Genomic DNA, 18552 nt, shown 5'->3' with positions numbered 1-18552 from the left:
TTAGAGACTCTGATATAAAGAACAGAGTTAGAGACTCTGATATAAAGAACAGAGTTAGAGACTCTGATATAAAGAACAGAGTTAGAGACTCTGATATAAAGAACAGAGTTAGAGACTCTGATATAAAGAACAGAGTTAGAGACTCTGATATAAAGGGCAGAGTTAGAGACTCTGATATAAAGGACAGAGTTAGAGACTCTGATATAAAGGACAAAGTTAGAGACTCTGATATAAAGAACAGAGTTAGAGACTCTGGTATAAAGGACAGAGTTAGAGACTCTGATATAAAGAACAGAGTTAGAGACTCTGATATAAAGGACATAGTTAGAGACTCTGATATAAAGGACAGAGTTAGAGACTCTGTTATAAAGAACAGAGTTAGAGACTCTGATATAAAGGACAGAGTTAGAGACTCTGATATAAAGGACATAGTTAGAGAAAAAAACTTCTTTTGCATAATCCACAACAACAGGCCTGTCTTCACCTGCCCCGCGCCCATCACCGCTTGTTTTACATATCAAAAGTTGTAAATAAGCCTTATTACCCATGGTGTGGCTACTGTAACCACGCGTTGTTGTTGTTGTGCGAGGCAGCGTGAGAGATGCATTCATGGACCGTAAGAAGTGCGCACTTCTGCCGCCGCTCCTCAGGTGCTGAAGTTGTTCCGCCGGCTTTTCCTCCTCCTGCGGTCGTTCCTCCTGATGTTTGGGAGCCAGTTCCTGCCACCCCTATTGCCCCCCCGCTGGAGAACCCCACTGTTATATATTTGTCCACATTTTCCTCACGTTTGTGGATAAAAGGGACAGTAAGAAGTGCGCCTTTCCCGCACTTCTCACGGTCCCTGAATGCATCTTCCACGCTGCCTCCACTGACCAAAACAACAGCGCGTGGTTACAGTAGCTACACCATGGAGAAGTTAAGGCTTATTTACAACTTTTGACATGTAAAACAACCGGCGATGGGCGCGGGGCAGGTGGAGACAGGCCTGTTTTGTGGATTATAAAGTTTTTCCAACTGGAGCTGAGGACTGACCCAGGAGATCGAGTGCACAGTGAGTGTAGTGTTTTTATGCTTATTCTGTGGAGTAAAGTCTGCCCTTAATGTGCGGCTGTTACACTTACGTATCTTACATGAAGCGCGTGCGTTTGTTGATAGATTCAGTCTGTGTTTGATGCTACACAGTGACAGGAGCATAGCTTAGTTTGGGGTTGAACTGGTGTGACTGTCCCATACACCGTGAAAAAACCCTTTTACACCCCTTATACACAAGGCTATATGGACAGGCCTGAGCTGGTCTATTTGCTTTTTGTGTGACCCGATTTGGCAAGAGCCCAATGAGTCAGGGGAGAGCAGGGCGGAGCAAGACGTCTCTGCTCTGCCCCGTGTGCACGGCCTGAGGTCTGTCCACACGTCTTCCTGCACTGGTCATGACTCCTGCAGTGCAAACGTCCCCATTTTGCATATTGCTGGATTTTTGCGGGCGGGAGCGGGACAAAACAACACAGATGCGGGCGGGAGCGGGAATAAAAATTACGATCCTTTGCGGGATGCGGGCGGGAGCGGTACTGCACCATGCGGGGGCGGGCGGGCGCGGGACTGAAAAATCGGTACCGTGCAGACCTCTATTACAGATTAATCAAAAATACGTGAATGTGCCAAGGCAACGCTTCAGGTTTTTAATGAGGGAGTCACATAATAACATGAAAAAATCGATTTTGCTTAAGACCCGCCCTTTAAGATAAGATAAACTTTATTGTCTGTCCACGAGGTTGAAAGAAATGCATCTTTGACAGGTTCAAAACATGCACACACACTTAAAAAAAAAGCACAACGTACATTTAAAATCTACATAACAATAATGGACAGCAGGACTTAAGAAATTATTCAAAACTGAAGCCTCATTCAATTCTGCCATCTGCTGATGATTTGAATGTATTACAATCAACAAAGTAATTCATTTTCGTTTTATTGCAGCACCTCATTTGAAATATTGTCCTCTCAAAGCTGTAGTCTAGTTATTTTACTTATTTATCTGAAGGAGATTTTCCAACATCTCAATGATTTACTTTGTTTTTATCAATGAACAGGGAAAGGAATGTCAGGAAAAGGTCATGTGACTGAAACTCATCTGTATAATTGAGACTCTGATCCTCAGTCTGACAGAGACACTGAGGAGCCTTCAGTCCAGAGTATAAACCCTGGGATCAGGGTGTGAGTGAAGGTGGTGTTGAAGGTGTGGAGGTGGATCAGTTCCTCAGAGGAGACTGTGTAGAAGGACAGAGAGCCAGCAGCACAGTCCACATACACCCCTACTGTCCCAGAGGAGGAGGAAGGTAGAGGGAGGGGTGTGTGTTTGTCTTCATGCCAAACAGAGAAACCATGTTCAGAGCAGGACAGACTCCAGGACTGATCATTGTGTCCAAACCAACTGTCATCACCTCGTCCTTTCCTCCTGATTCTTCTGTAAGACACTGATATAGAAACCCCTCCTCTCCACTGGACCTCCCAGTAACAGCGCCCAGTCAGACCAGAGTCACACAGAACCTGAGGCCTGACCTCAAATCTGTCCTGATGATCTGGATATGGCTGATCTTCTCTCATACATGTGGCCTTCTTGTTGTTGTCAGACAGTTTGAGTTTCCTCTGAGCTGTGTTTGGATCCAGAGAGAGTTCAGTGAAATCTGACGGAGAGAAAACACAACAGCAGTTAGTCCCTGTTCACTCTTTAGAGGAGAACAACATTTATATTGATTTGAAATGGACTCAAAGATTAAAAAATAAATATCAACAAATACCAACACCCATGAGCTGCCACCTTAACGTGGTGGGGTTGTTTGAGTACCCGCATGATCCGAGGAGCTATGTTGTCCGGGGCTTTATGCCCCTGGTAGGGTCTCCAATGGCAAACAGGTCCGAGGTGACGGGTCAGACGAAGGGCAGCTCAGAAGACTGTTATGGACGTACACTACTCAAGGACCGTGACGTCGCCCGGCATGGCGCACCCGGGGCCCCACCCTGGAGCCAGACCTGGGGTTGGGGCCCGAACGTCAGCGTCTGGTGGCCGGGTCTCTGCCCACGGGGCCCGGCCGGGCACAGCCCGAAGGGATGACGTGGGCCCGCCCTCCTGTGGACTCACCACCCGCAGAGGGATCCATAGGGGTCGGGTGCAGAGAGGACTGGGTGGCAGTCAGAGGCAGGTGCCTCGACGACCTGGTCCGCATGCACAGCTTCTGGAGCCTGAGCTTGTGCGGGAGGTTGAGAGATACCGACTAGATATAGTCGGGCTCACCTCCACGCACAGCTTGGGTTCCGGACCCCAACTCCTGGAGAGAGGCTGGACTCTCCATTTTTCTGGAGTTGCCCGCGGGGAGAGGCGGCGGGCTGGGGTGGGTTTGCTCATATCCCCCCAGCTCAGCCGTCACGTGTTGGAGTTCACCCCGGTGGACGAGAGGGTCGCGTCCCTACGCCTTCAGGTTGGGGACAGGTCTCTCACCGTTGTCTCGGCCTACGGGCCCAACATCGGTGCAGAGTACCCGGCCTAAGGTGGCTCGGGCATCTGTTCCGGATGCCTCCTGGTCGCCTCCCGCGGGAGGTGTTCCAGGCATGTCCTAGTGGGACAAGGCCTCGTGGAAGACCCAGGACACGCTGGTGGGACTATGTCTCCGAGCTGGCCTGGTGTCGCCTCGGGGTCAGAACAGCTGGAGGAGGTGTGTGTGGATCGGGAAGTTTGGGCATCTCTGCTGAGACTGCTGCCCCCGCGACCCGGCCCCGGATAAAGCGGAAGAAAATGGATGGATGGATGGATCAACAAATACATGATCGATTTAATTGTTTCACTTAAAAATTAAAAATAAATGAGGAAACTGCACATTTTTAAGCCACAGTTTGTAACATTTCACCCAATAGAAAAAAACAGGAGCATTAATTATTGTTTCTGTAAAAATACTTCTGTTCCAAAGGCTTCACAGGATCGTCTGAGTGAAGCTGAGCTCATTTATTTATGTTTCAGTTTAGTTTCTTTTGTGACGTAGCCACACATAACCTGGAATGGTCTGGGGCCTCATTTATCAAACTGTGCGTGAGACTCTGACTTTGAACGCGCGTAGGAAAGTAACAACAAATACGCAAAGTTTATTTCCGATCTACAAAACCCTGCGTATGCGCCGGTACGCACACCTGACCGCAATCTTTCCTTCGCTGATTACACCTGGAGCAGAAAGCTGCGGACCTCACGGCACGCCCTCTGCCCGCCTCCATTTGACCATAAAAGGCAATGCAAAGTGACTTATGAATGAGATTTCCCTAAACATGAGGCGATAATGAGTGGGTTTTACCGAAGGCGAGGTGCAGAGAGGGAGGGGCAGAGAGGGAGGGGCTGAGAGGGAGGGGCTGATGCTGCCGCAGCTCGGGCAGAAAGGAGATTTACTGAAGAGTGAACTCTGCTTCTCTGATCACACGTATTGGCATATTTCTACATATAAATATCAATAAAACTTTTCAAAACACATGTTTACAACGTAAAGAAGAGCCTTAAGTGTCGGCTAGATTTGCCAATAGCAAGATTTGGATTTGCCAATAAAACACGATAAACTGTGGAGCATTTCAGTCAAACTCCAAACTCCAAGCGGCACACGCTGTACATTAGGTCATGCTCTGTGTAGGATGAAGCAGCGGTTCGGTCCGGGTGGAGTGAGTGAGGAGAGGTCAGTGTCCGGGTGGTGTGAGTGAGGTGAGGTCAGTGTCCGGGTGGTGTGAGTGAGGAGAGGTCAGTGTCCGGGTGGAGTGAGTGAGGAGAGGTCAGTGTCCGGGTGGTGTGAGTGAGGTGAGGTCAGTGTCCGGGTGGTGTGAGTGAGGAGAGGTCAGTGTCCGGGTGGAGTGAGGAGAGGTCAGTGTCTGGGTGGAGTGAGTGAGGAGAGGTCAGTGTCCGGGTGGAGTGAGGAGAGGTCAGTGTCTGGGTGGTGTGAGTGAGGAGAGGTCAGTGTCCGGGTGCAGTGAGTGAGGAGAGGTCAGTGTCCGGGTGGAGTGAGGAGAGGTCAGTGTCTGGGTGGAGTGAGTGAGGAGAGGTCAGTGTCCGGGTGCAGTGAGTGAGGTGAGGTCAGTGTCCGGGTGGAGTGAGTGAGGAGAGGTCAGTGTCCGGGTGGAGTCAGTGAGGAGAGGTCAGTGTCCGGGTGGAGTGAGTGAGGAGAGGTCAGTGTCCGGGTGGAGTAAGTGAGGAGAGGTCAGTGTCCAGGTGGAGTGAGTGAGGAGAGGTCAGTGTCCGGGTGGAGTGAGTGAGGAGAGGTCAGTGTCCGGGTGGTGTGAGTGAGGAGAGGTCAGTGTCCGGGTGGAGTGAGGGAGGAGAGGTCAGTGTCCGGGTGGAGTGAGTGAGGAGAGGTCAGTGTCCAGGTGGTGTCTCAGGAGGGCGCGCGCAGTGGAGCCGCGGTGCCGGTGCGCACTGCGTAAAGACGGCCTCGTCTGAAGGTCATGTGACCCGAGCTTTGGACATAAACCCAGTTGGTCAGACTTATGTCCAGAGATGACTCAAAGCACAGGACAGCGGGGTCATTCCTGCTTCCCGTTAAAGGCTTTAGCGCCAGTGCGCGTACGTGCACGGGTACGAGCGTGCACGTATGTGCGCACCAATATTCCCAAACATCGTGATAAGTTGCTTATTTCATTCTAATCTTTGTCATTGCTGAAGAAAGTAAATTCAAGCCATTTCAAACCAAACCAAACTAAACCTGACTTCCTCAATGTCTCTGCTCTCCCGTCTCTCAGCAGTGTTTCTGAAAAGTGCGTACCTCGTACGGGAGCTATTTAGTTTGCGTGGAGGAGCGCAATGTTTCACGTTCAGTTTGTTTTCTATAAATACCAACTTTGACGCAGAGAAGCGGCAACGCAAAGTGTTGGCCTCATTTTGTGCGCAGCAAGCTTGATAAATGAGGCCCCTGAACATTCTGACATTTAACAAATATTTTCTTTCATATGAAAACTTGAATTCTTGTTTGATAAGATAAGATATGATAACATGATACTTTATTGATCTCATAGATGGAGAAATTGCATTCGATGAGAGAGCATCCGCTAGCAGCACCCATTCGGTGCGCACCACTCTTTTTCCACTCTTTTTTTTCTTTGGTGAAAGATCGTTGTGTCGCGGCCGCCATCTTCACTGTTTTGGTCACAGGAGGAGCACTGGTTGATGGGAAATCCGTAGACGATGACCACGGCGGTGGAGCTCTTGCGCTTGGCCACGATGTTCTTGGCCACACAGGTGTAGTTGGCCGTGTGGGACAGACGCGCCTGCTTGATGATCAGGTTGTGTCCACGGTGATGTAGAAGTTCCTGTCCTCGGCCGGGTCGATGATCTCGTCGTCCTTCAGCCACTCCACCCGCATGACCTTGGAGGATGGAGAAACTGTAGCTGTCCTCTGTCTCCTCTGATCATCTGAAACGGTGCACCGCCTCCTGGGCTTGTCCCCGTCTCAGAGCGTGGTGTCCTGCACTGGTCAGCTCCACCTCGTCCTTCCTCCTGCACAGGTCCCTCCAGTCTATCACCATCTCCTCGTTGGTCCCTTTTGTTGTTTCCTGTAGCTCCTCTTGTGACGCCTCCTCCGTGCTGCAGGTGTGGGGGCTCTTGGTGCCTCTTCACTGTTCAGTGTCTCAGAAGAAGATGTTTGTAGATCTCAAATGGGTTTAGCTGATAAGCTAGCAGTTTGTCTACCTTCAAAAAGCTGCTTTCTTCAGGACCATCCTGGACTCTCAAAGTAAACAAATCCACCAAACCTCCACAAAAAACATGGTAAAGACGTACAAAACTATCCAGAAAAACAACGTGGTTCGCTGAAAAAGGCAAATAATTAACTGAAAAAGGAAAAAAATTCAGCTGCACCAGGAGAGAGGGAGGTCACTTCCTGTTTTTTTTTTTTTGTGTCGCGCTGTCGCAGATAAAGAAACATAATGAACATTTACATTCAAACTCTTAGAAAGTGGTTTATCAGGAACAAAACACGCTTATTAAACATGTCTCTCTGGTTCATGACTCAGAGTTTCAGGTTTAATGAATAGAAGCTCATCGGTAAAGCTCTTTCACAGAGTGGAGCACGTTGGGAAATTCATCTGGAGTTTAAAGATGATCCAAAGCTCCTCAGCAGGAGGTCTGATTGAGGGCGGGGCTGTGTGACAGTGGGCGGGGCTGAGTGACTGTGGGCGGGGCTGAGTGACAGTGGGCGGGGCAGTGTGACAGTGGGCGGGGCTTTTTGACAGTGGGCGGGGCTGTGTGACAGTGGGCGGGGCTGTGTGGGGACGTTTTGGGAATAGCCTGAGTGAATGTAGTGGTTGGTCGTGGTCAGACATACAGGTCGCGCAGGCTGGTTGCCTCGCTTCCATCAGTCTGTGGCTATGGCTACAATAGTAGCTTACCACCACCAAGTATAGAGTGAATGAGACTAATGCATTATGATTATGTTCCTGTATATTGCAGCTTTACTGACTAACAGCTTCATCAGCCTCACCTCTCAAGCTCACTCTCTCTCAGATTAAAACATGCAATTTAACTTTAATATAAAGCTTTATTTAAACAGTTATTTCAAATCCTTGTCTAGACCTGGACTGACGGACACGAGGACTAACTCAGAATCAGAACAGGTTTTATTGCCTCACAGACTAAACCAGGACTATAAGGACTGGACTGAGTGAGACTACAGGACTAAACCAGGACTATAAGGACTAAACCAGGACTATAAGGACTGGACTGAGAGAGACTACAGGACTAAACCAGGACTATAAGGACTGGACTGAGTGAGACTACAGGACAAAACCAGGACTATAAGGACTGGACCTGGACTGAGTGAGACTAGACGGGTTCATGTATAAACCCAGTGTGTCAGACTTTGAGAGAAGCTTCAGTGACGCCGTGGATGCTGCACTTTCTCTCTCCCGTCTTCTTCATGATTCTCTGTCTTTTTGTTGCTGAACCTGAGGCGTCTGCAGCTCTTTCCCCTGTGACCCCGAAGACTAACTTGCTTTGCTTGAACCTCTTCATCTCTTCCTCTGCTTCAGTGAGGAGGAAACGTTAGGACCAGAGAGACTGTGTCACAGAAAGAGCCTGGGCCAGTGGTTCCTACACGTTTGGAGGCTGTTTGTGTGAACGGGTAAAGCTGAGTGTTTTGCTTTGTCCCAGAGACCGGCTCATTCTGAACATCAGACTCTGGTTTGGACTCTGCGCTCTGGCCCCGCCCCCTCTGCGGCGCCCTCACTGTCAAACCACTGGTTTCAGCTCTCATTAAAGCCAAGATCATTTCTAAGCAGGACATTACAGTCTCGGCATGAGACAGACACAAAGCCAGGGGTTCAGCGGCAGAGGAGGAGAACGATGAGGCCACAGACGCTTCTACTTCCTCTCACTCCTCGGATCAGACTGAGAGGAAAACTCCAAGTCACGTCAGTCTGACCACGCACAGGCTCCTCCCTCTTTATGGCAGAAGAAACTTTAGTGCGGTTCATGCTAAAGGCGCTGCTGTTGTAGTGAGGGCGGACACCGCCTCAGCCGTGCCTCCGCCCAGTTTACACTCGGGTCCAAAGGTTCCATGAGGTTGGGTTTTAGAGTGGACACATGTAGGTCCAGAACCAGCTCATCCACATCTGAATTAGAGGCTCTTCCGTCTGTATAAGCGCGTGTTTACAAAGGATTATCAATGTGTTAAAAAAGAGAAGCTAAAATGGACCTCAATGGTAGATACGGCCATGCTCCCGACCTGTGAACTCTGAGGAACAAACATGTGGGTGCAGACTGACCAGTGTGGACTCGACTTTTTCACAAATCTCTTCAGTAAACAAAAATAAAATGACTTTTGTTTGGGGGGTTACAAATTCTTTAAAAGATGAAGCTGTTTTTGAAGTTCCCGTATAACAATTGCAGAGCCCCCTTAATAAAATAATGTAAAAAAGAAAAGCATTTGTCCTCAATAACCTGTTCATGACGATACAATTTTAAATGAACCTGTTGCTGATCGTTGTGCGAAAATGAAAACATGACAAAGTTGTTTCAACAGAAACTCAGTAAAAACATGTTGAGCAGGAGACACTTCTCTGGGGATGAAACGGGTCTCACTGCAGACAGTGTTTATATGAAGACTCCATTACCCAGAATGCTTTGTGTGAACGTTATACTCACACTTCCTGACTCCTGGTTTTAACCACTCAGCTCCAGCAGGATCCAGTCTGAGGAAACACACTTCAGTTAAACAGGGCATGCAGATGATGTCCCACAGGAACAACTGAACAGCCTCACAGTTACAGGGTCATTGTGTCGCCCTGGAATCAGGGACCTGTTTTAAATTGATCGTTACATCTGTAAGAATAAACAGTGAAGCCCAGCACAAAACTAAAGTATGGTGAGGTACAGTTTGTCCTTTTCATGGCATTGATATCCTTTATGTGGTTTCTTTATCATTAACATATAATTAGATGATGTTTCGAGGCCACTGGATGTGAATCTGAGCCACAAAAAGAAGAAACTGAATCTGAGTTAGCATTTAGCTCAGACAACACTTTTATTCACTCATTTATGTCTGAAGTCAAACCTTTAATGCTCTGGACATTCATAAATGTTTTCTAAAGAGGCGTTGACAGAAACCTAAATGTGGACAATTAAACATCTGATCAGAATGTTAAACATGAACATTCTGATCAATCAGAATGTGCGATGTTTGAGGCTAATGCTAACAGACTCTGAAGAGTCTCCCGGACGAGCCGACTTGCTAACTGTCACATACGTGAGGATCGAATGTTACGTCTCCGTTTTATTTAAAGATCGACACCAAAACATGAGCTAATGTTTTCACTGATGCACAAAGAATCTGACTGGACTCAAATAAAACACAATTACATGAAAATGTGAAAATGAGAAAAATAACGTCCTAATTATGATGAATCATCGTCTGATCCACAGTTTGTTTTTGTCGACTGTAATAACTGTGTAATAACTGTGTAATAACTGTGTAATAACTGTAATAACTGTGTAACAACTGTGTAATAACTGTGTAATAACTGTGTAATAACTGTGTAATAACTGTCCTCACCTGAGAGTGGTGAGTGAGCAGTGGGGCTCCTCCTGTAGAGCAGTCAGGAGCTTTACTCCTGTTTCTCCTGGATGGTTGAAGCTGAGGTCCAGGTCTGTCAGATGGGAGGGGTTGGACCTCAGAGCTGAGGCCAAAGCAGCACAGCCTTCCTCTGAGATCAGACACCCTGACAGTCTGAACACACAGGGTTAAACAGAGTCAGAGAAATGACAAACTCACAGAGATGAAGAGTAAACCCTCTGACCTGAGCTGCTCCAGTTTACAGTGAGGACTCTTCAGTCCAACAGACAGCATCTTCAGCCCTGAGTCCTTCAGGTCGTTGTCACTGAGGTCCAGGACTGTCAGACTAGAGGAGCTGAGGACTGAGGACAGAGCTTCACAGCTGCTCTCTGACAGGTTACAGCTGCTCAGTCTGGAGGAGAGAGCATCATTCAAAACAACGAAGTTACACACATTTTTTTTTTTAAGATTAAAGACTGGATTTCAGTTAGTAAAAACCTCAGGTTTACACTGACTCTGAACTCTTTGGACTTATCGTGTTTCTAAACACAGGCTATAGACAAGACTTTGGCTCTGAGCAAAATCTTTAGATCCAGAGCTGATGTAGTAAGTGGCTGGACAGACAGTCATGACCATAGGTGATGCTTATGCAGCACAACTCGCTGCAGTCGCTTCTATTTTCTCTAAGCCACTGGCCGTGGACACTGGCACAGCAGTTTAGTGCAACATGACAGCCTCATTTGGACCAACACTGTTGGACAAGGCACAAGATACAGCCCTATATGTTTGGCTGTGGCGACACAACTTCTGTAAAATATTCACATAAAAACTTACAAACACCAACAAGAACACAGATAATGGGTTTTAATCACAGAATCTTAAAGCTTTACACACACCTTAAATAACAATAACTGTGTTCATATATGTGACAAATAAACACGACAAATGACGACATTTGAAAATCAAGATAATCATCCAAACCTGAGCTGCTCCAGTTTACAGTGAGGACTCTTCAGTCCAACAGACAACATCTTCAGCCCTGAGTCCTTCAGGTCGTTGTTACTGAGGTCCAGGACTGTCAGACTAGAGGAGCTGAGGACTGAGGACAGAGCTTCACAGCTTCTCTCTGACAGGTTACAGCTGCTCAGTCTGGAGGAGAGAGCATCATTCAAAACAACGAAGTTACACAAAAAAAAGGTTTTAGCTGAAATCTTTTTTTTTTTTAAATTAAAGACTGGATTTCAGTTTGTAAAAACCTCAGGTTTATACTGACTCTGAACTCTTTGGACCAATCGTGTTTCTAAACACAGGCTATAGACAAGACTTTGGCTCTGAGTGAAATCTTTAGATCCAGAGCTGATGTAGTAAGTGGCTGGACAGACAGTCATGTCCACAGGTGATGTTAAACTGTGGTCACGCCTCCTTTTTCCTCCTTCAGACTGTACCAGACTGGAATGTTTCCCACGGACCGAGGGGAAGTGGGAGAACACGTCCTGGAGTTTGCAAGACTGTTGGTATTTTCTCTTTCTCTCTGACACAGTGTTTAACAGTGGGACATATACAGTTTGTAGTTTGTCCTGTGAGAGATGAGTCTAAATGCTGAATGAAGAACATGAGGCGCGATGTAAAGTAGGAGATGAGAAGATGCAGCGGCTTATGCAGCACAACTCGCTGCAGTCGCTTCTATTTTCTGTAAGCCACTGGCCGTGGACACTGGCACAGCAGTTTAGTGCACGATGACAGCCTCATTTGGACCAACGCTGTTGGACAAGGCACAGGATACAGCCCTATATGTTTGGCTGTGGCAACACAACTTCTGTACAATATTCACATAAAAACTTACAAACTACCAAACACCGACAAGAACACGGATAATGGGTTTTAATCACAGAATCTTAAAGCTTTACACACACCTTAAATAACAATAACTGTTCATATATGTGACAAATAAACATTTTTACAGTTGACGACAAATGACGACATTTGAAAATAAAGATAAGCATCCAAACCTGAGCTGCTCCAGTTTACAGTGAGGACTCTTCAGTCCAACAGACAAGATCTTCAGCCCTGAGTCCTTCAGGTCATTATTACTGAGGTCCAGGTCTGTCAGATGGGAGGGGTTGGTCCTCCGAGCTGGGGCCAGAGCAGCACAGCCTTCCTCTGAGATCAGACACCCTGACAGTCTGAACACACAGGGTTAAACAGAGTCATAGAAATGACAAACTCACAGAGATGAAGAGTAAACCCTCTGACCTGAGCTGCTCCAGTTTACAGTGAGGACTCTTCAGTCCAACAGACAACATCTTCAGCCCTGAGTCCTTCAGGTCGTTCTCACTGAGGTCCAGGACTGTCAGACTAGAGGAGCTGAGGACTGAGGACAGAGCTTCACAGCTGCTCTCTGACAGGTTACAGCCGCTCAGTCTGGAGAGAACACACTGTTTTAGGAGAAGTTTAGAAGGTTCATACTTACATAGACCTCACTCACAGAGCTTTGTTGGAGGCTTTGACCACTGGCAGCAGCCTCAGCAGAGCCTCCTCTGAAGCACAGTATTTCTTCAGCTCAAACTGCTCCAGAGCTTCTTCTGATGACAGTAAGATGAAGGCCAGAGCTGACCACTGAGCAGGAGATAGTCGACCTTCAGACAGACGTCCTGAGCTCAGGTACTGTTGGACCTGCTCCACCAGAGAACCATCATTCAGTTCATTCAGACTGTGGAGCAGGTTGATGCTTCTCTCTGCAGACACTTCCTCACTCAGCTTCTGCTTGATGTACTCAGCTGTTTTCTGATTGGTCTGGGAGCTACTTCCTGTCTGTGTCAGCAGACCTTGGAGAAGGCTCTGATTGGTCGGCAGAGAAAGACCCAGGAGGAAGCGCAGGAACAAGTCCAGGTGTCCATTTGGACTCTGTAAGGCCTGGTCCACAGCCGTCTGGTGTAGATCTGTCAGTTTAGGTTTGACTAGAGTGGACTTCTGTGTTTTTGGGGAGAGCAGGTTGACTCCAGTGTGGACGAAGGTCTGATGTACGTGAAGAGCAGCCAGAAACTCCTGCACACTCAGATGGATGAAGCAGTAGACCTTGTCCTGGTACAGGCCTGGCTCCTCTCTAAAGACCTGTGTGAAGACTCCGGAGTACACTGAGGCGGCTGCAGCGTCCAGCCCACACTCGCTCAGGTCACTCTCGTAGAAGATCAGGTTTCCTTTCTGCAGCTGCTCAAAGGCCAGTTTTCCCAGAGACTGCACCATCTTCCTGGTCTCTGGACTCCAGTGTGGGTCTGTCTCAGATCCTCCTTCATACTTGATGTTCTTGACTTTGGCCTGAACCACCAGGAAGTGGATGTACATCTGAGTCAGGGTCTTGGGCAGCTCTGCTCTCTCTCTGGTCTTCAGCACATGCTCCAGGACTGTGGAGAGGATCCAGCAGAAGACTGGCATGAAGCACATGATGTGGAGGCTTCGGGACGTCTTGATGTGGGAGATGATTGTGTGGGCCTCGTCTCTGAACCTGTTCCTGAAGTACAGCTCCTTCTGTGGGTCGCTGAACCCTCGCACCTCTGTCACCATGGAGACGCACTCAGCAGGGATCTGATTGGCTGCCGCGGGGCGTGTGGTTATCCAGAGGCGAGCGGAGGGAAGCAGGCTCCCCCTGATGAGGTTCACCAGCAGCTCCTCCACTGAGGCGCTCTCTGTGGGCTCCGTCAGGGCCTTGGTTTGGGTGAAGTCCAGAGGAAGTCTGCACTCGTCCAGACCGTCAAAGATGAAGAGCAGCTGCAGATCTTCAAAGCTGCTCACTTCTTCTGTTGCTCTAAAGAAGTGATGGAGCAGCTGCACCAGGCTGAAGCTCCTGTCCTTCAGCACATTGAGTGCTCTGAAAGTGAAGGGGAACAGCAGCTGGACGTCCTGGTGGGCTTTGCCTTCAGCCCAGTCCAGACTGAACTTCTGAGTGAGCAATGTTTTCCCGATGCCAGCCACTCCCTTTGTCAGCACTGTTCTGACGGGCGCCTCTGTGTCCGCGGGGTCTTTAAACATGTCTTCACATGTGATGGCTGTCTCTGCTCCGCCTGCTTTCCTGGAGGCTGTTTCCATGTGTCTGACCTCATGTTCCTGGTTGACCTCTGAGTTCCCTCCCTCTGTGATGTAGAGCTCTGTGTAGATCTGCTGCAGGAGGGCGGGGCTTCCTGCTTTAGCCACGCCCTCAAACACACACTGACACTTCTGCTGCAGGTCACGCTTCAGTTTACGCTGAAGAACTCCAGAACATCTCCCTGAATGAAGACACAGACAGAGCCTGAGTCTCAGAGAAGATCAAATGACTGAGTGAAGTAGACCTACTGCTCCACAGACGCTCAGCCAGCTCCTTCTGCTGCCTCCTCCTCAGGAAGTGCACAGTGATCTTCAGAAAAGCCTCTCCATCCTCATCAGGCTCTAAGCATTCTGGGTAATCTGTGCTCAGGACCTTGTGGAGCTTCTTCAGCTCCTTCTGGACAAAAGTGAAGATGTCCTCCTCCAGAAGCTGCACAGACACATTAGAAACAACACAAATGCGGTCAGTGTCAGATCTGTGTGAAACAAGTCCATTCATCTGAACATCTCCAAACTTCAGTGAAGGACACACCTTAAATATGGAGTCCAGCTGAGTGTGATGTTGCTGAGCTCTGAGCTCTGGAGCCTGCTCCACTCTGTGGCAGTGACACAACAGAGAAGTCACATCTGTCCATGACTTTATCATCCACAACATCAGGGAAACTCACGGCTCTGAGGAAAAGTCCCATGGAAGCTCCTTAGATCGTTCACTGCAGAGCGACTCACAGACGGGACCAGGGTCAGACGGAGCATATTTCTGGAGCATCCTGAGACTGAATCAAACACTTTAAATTAAAACACAGAAACGGTTCTGAAACTGTAGAAGTCTCTGGACTGTAATGGATTCTGGATCAATTTAAAAATGTGAAAATAAAGAACTCTTTTGACAATGATCACAGGTTTATGACAAAGGATTTTACAAAAGAATCAACTGTGATCCACAATAGGAGGCGTCTACGTGACCTTGAATCTGATGATGTCATAACTTCAGCATGAGAGCAGAGATAATAACACCTTCAGTCACATGACCTCTGTTGTTATGGCCACCATTTTGTGTCTAGTGTGTTTTTATTTATTCATAGGTTTATTTGTTCAGGACACTCTCATTCATCCTGGCCTATTGTACATGTTTTTAGTGGTGGGGAAAGCGGCGCAGACACAGGGAGAATATGCGAACACCCACAGAAAGGTCCCGTCCAAGTGAGATTTGAACCTCTGAGCTTCTTGCTGTGAGGCACGTATTATCATATCAAACTCTGCGTCTGCTTTAAATCAGCCGCTGATGTCGATGAGCAGAGCTGATGAGTTACTGACAGCACTTAGAGCACAAAGCCCTGGAGAACATCTGTGAACATCAGCTCCAGCTGCTGAGTTACAGGTCAGACAAACCTCCTCAAGAGAAGGAACCAAACTCTGAACATCTCGCCTTGACACAATCTGTGACAGAGGTCAGAGCAGAGGCTAAAGGATAACTGTGGTAGAATGCTAAAGGCTAACTGTGGCAGAATGCTAAAGGCTAACTGTGGTAGAATGCTAAAGGCTAAATGTGGTAGAATGCTAAAGGCTGACCGTGGTAGAATGCTAAGCGCTAACCGTGGTAGAATGCTAAAGGCTAACTGTGGTAGAATGCTAAAGGCTAACTGTGGTAGAATGCTAAAGGCTATCTGTGGTAGAATGCTAAAGGCTAACTGTGGTAGAATGCTAAAGGCTAAATGTGGTAGAATGCTAAAGGCTGACTGTGGTAGAATGCTAAGCGCTAACCGTGGTAGAATGCTAAAGGCTAACTGTGGTAGAATGCTAAAAGCTAACTGTGGTAGAATGCTAAAGGCTAACAGTGGTAGAATGCTAAAGGCTAACTGTGGTAGAATTCTAACATCACTGACTCTGAGCCTCTGTGATAAAGAGGAAGGCCTTAAAACATAACCACATGTGTGTTTACATAAACATAACCACTTGTTTGTTTACATAAACATAACCACAGTAGCACAGTGGTTCGTGCTCGTGCTTCACAGCTAGAAGGTCCCGGGCTCGATTCCCACCTGGACGGGGCCTTTCTGTGGAGTTTGCATGTTCTCCCCGTGTCTGCGTAGGTTTCCTCCGGGTACTCCGGTTTCTCCCACCACTAAAAACATGCACAAGTGAACTGAGATTTTCCGAGTGGATCAATGTGCTTTGCACCTTCACCACTTGTGTCCAGGAGGAGGCGCCTGCTCATTGTGTGTGAGAGTGCACATGGGGAGTGACGGATGGAAATTAGCCCAAGGCTACAATCCGGTGTGGCTTGTTCATTAACTTGCACTGTCCCGACCAAATAAACCAATAAACCAGTAAACCAACCAAAAACTAACTTTCACTCAGCCATAGGAGCCCCGCACTCAAGCACCCACACAAATGTTTGGGTCTCATTACAAAATGATTATGACCTTTACATCACTAAAGCTTTTCCTTTTCTTCTGACGTAAGAGAACAGAACCAATCTCCATGAACAGACCTAGATATTTGTTTAAGAGTCGTCCTGTTGAATTATAAAGGATTTGTTCTTACAAAGAAACATTTTAATCTAAAAACACATTTTGTTAAAGTCAAAAACTTCCTAAGAACAAATGTGTAAGAATGTGTCATGAATGAGACCCATTGTTACATGTGGTCGTTCAGCATCATTTTTTTTTTTTTTTTTTTTTTTTTTTATCAACTTTTTATTGGTGCGATGCCATTGTTGCAATTTACAATTTTTCCAGTATAGTACACAGGCATAGCACATTTTTTCCCCATTTCTATTCCCCAGTCCCTCTTAAGATGGGCCTCATATCTGTTGAATCATCAAATGATACCCAAAACAGATACACTGATGGCAGTTCCTTAAGGAGAGATCAACACAGAACAAATGGAAATGAGAGCAAAAGAGAAAGAAAAAAGACAAAAAAAAGACAAAAAGACAAGACAAAAACAATATAATAATAATAAAATAAAATAAAATAAAATATAATATGACCCTGTCCAGGATATACAAGTGCATTGGTATGTTATTTGAAATTACAAATTACAAAGTGCTAATTTCCTCCGTCAAAAGACATCTGCGGAAATAGCAAAATATACATAAAGAATATGTACAATATGCAGAGACTATTCACAACAGGATACATACAATTATGTACAATGTACAATAGTATACAGGCAGAAAAAGGAACAAAAAAAGAATCGAATTCAGTTTCTATTCCACAACCAGTGTAGACAGTAGATTGGACCAACAAGTGATATTTTCAGTTTTTGCTCCGTGGATTCGAGCGGCAGAAAGCTCCAACTGAATTATATCTCTATAGGAGACAAGCCATTCCCTCACAGTCAGAGGTTGCACTTTCTTCCATCTACAAACTACCATCTTTTTGGCAGCTGTTAAACCTGCTAGTATTATTCGACGTTTTTTAATTGTCAGATTTAATTTTGATGTATCATCTAGCAGAATAACCCTTGGAGTGCAGGGTATGGCTATTCCAGTAATATTAGAGAGTATCTTCGAGACATTCTCCCAAAACTGGAGAACCTCCGGGCATTGCCACACCATATGGAGAAAAGTACCAGTAGTATTATCTGGACAAAAATCACAATATTGATTGTCTTTTATTTTCATTAAATGTAGTCTCCTAGGATACAAGTACGCTCGACGGATAATTTTATAGTGGATCATTAAGTGATTAGGGTTCCTAGATGAGAGGGAAACATTTGCCCAAATAAGATTCCAGTCCCACTCTGAGAAGTCTTTCAGTTCATTTTTCCAAAGCTGCTCAATAGGCAGAATTTTGTGTGAAGAACTAACAGATAATTTATAAAGATCAGAGACAATACCAGTTGTTTTTGCTTTACTCAAGATGGTGTGGAGAGGATGATTTTTTAACATACATCCCCAAGGAACTCCATGGGAACGCAAAGCGGTGCGTAACTGCAGGTAGAAGTAAAAAGATGAACCAGGCAAATTATAGCGTTTTTGTAAATCTTGAAAGTCTCTTAGACCATTCTGTCCTATGATGTCGTTAAAAGTAGTAACCCCATTGCGTTCCCATGGAGGAAAATGGATTGGCTTCTTATCAATTAAGAGAGAGAAATTATGAAAAATCGGTGTTTGAAGGAAATAATCTTTGTCCTTGCCCAAGTGTTTGTTAGCTTGGTTCCAAACAAATACAAGATGCGCCATAATGGGCCCAAAGCGACTCTTGACAATTTTTATAGGCATTTTGGAAAACAAGAGAGCAGGCATGGAATAGGGCTTTATCAGTTCTGCTTCAATAGGCATCCATGCTGCTGATCTGTCAGTGTAAAACCACGAGTTGAGTGATCTTAAAGTGAAGCTCCACGAGTACCACTCAAAATTGGGAAGGCCTACACCCCCTGATGATTGGAGTCTATACAGGGTTGA

General features: G+C 46.6%; 2 protein-coding genes across 2 annotated transcripts in view; both read right to left on the bottom strand.

The window, feature by feature from the left end:
* Positions 1-18552, bottom strand: part of LOC306960573 (protein NLRC3-like) — a gene marked incomplete at its 5' end in the record, with an annotated part of 148158 nt that overhangs the window by 61220 nt on the left and 68386 nt on the right. The window lies entirely within an intron of this gene.
* Positions 2152-18552, bottom strand: part of LOC306960574 (uncharacterized protein) — a gene marked incomplete at its 3' end in the record, with an annotated part of 54873 nt that continues 38472 nt past the window's right edge. Inside the window, exons 26-33 of the mRNA XM_079553007.1 lie at positions 12547-14327; positions 12315-12482; positions 12071-12244; positions 11043-11210; positions 10306-10473; positions 10062-10235; positions 9155-9201; positions 2152-2681 (exon numbers count right to left, since the gene is read on the bottom strand). Of these exons, the coding sequence (XP_079409133.1) occupies positions 2152-2681; positions 9155-9201; positions 10062-10235; positions 10306-10473; positions 11043-11210; positions 12071-12244; positions 12315-12482; positions 12547-14327 (3210 nt within the window). The remainder of the gene's footprint in view (positions 2682-9154; positions 9202-10061; positions 10236-10305; positions 10474-11042; positions 11211-12070; positions 12245-12314; positions 12483-12546; positions 14328-18552) is intronic.

The sequence above is a fragment of the Gobius niger genome (assembly GCF_951799975.1).
Source record: "Gobius niger genome assembly, chromosome: 3".
NCBI lineage: Eukaryota > Metazoa > Chordata > Actinopteri > Gobiiformes > Gobiidae > Gobius > Gobius niger.
The sequence above is the reverse complement of the archived record's forward strand: the minus strand, read 5'-3'. Positions and strand labels throughout refer to the sequence as shown.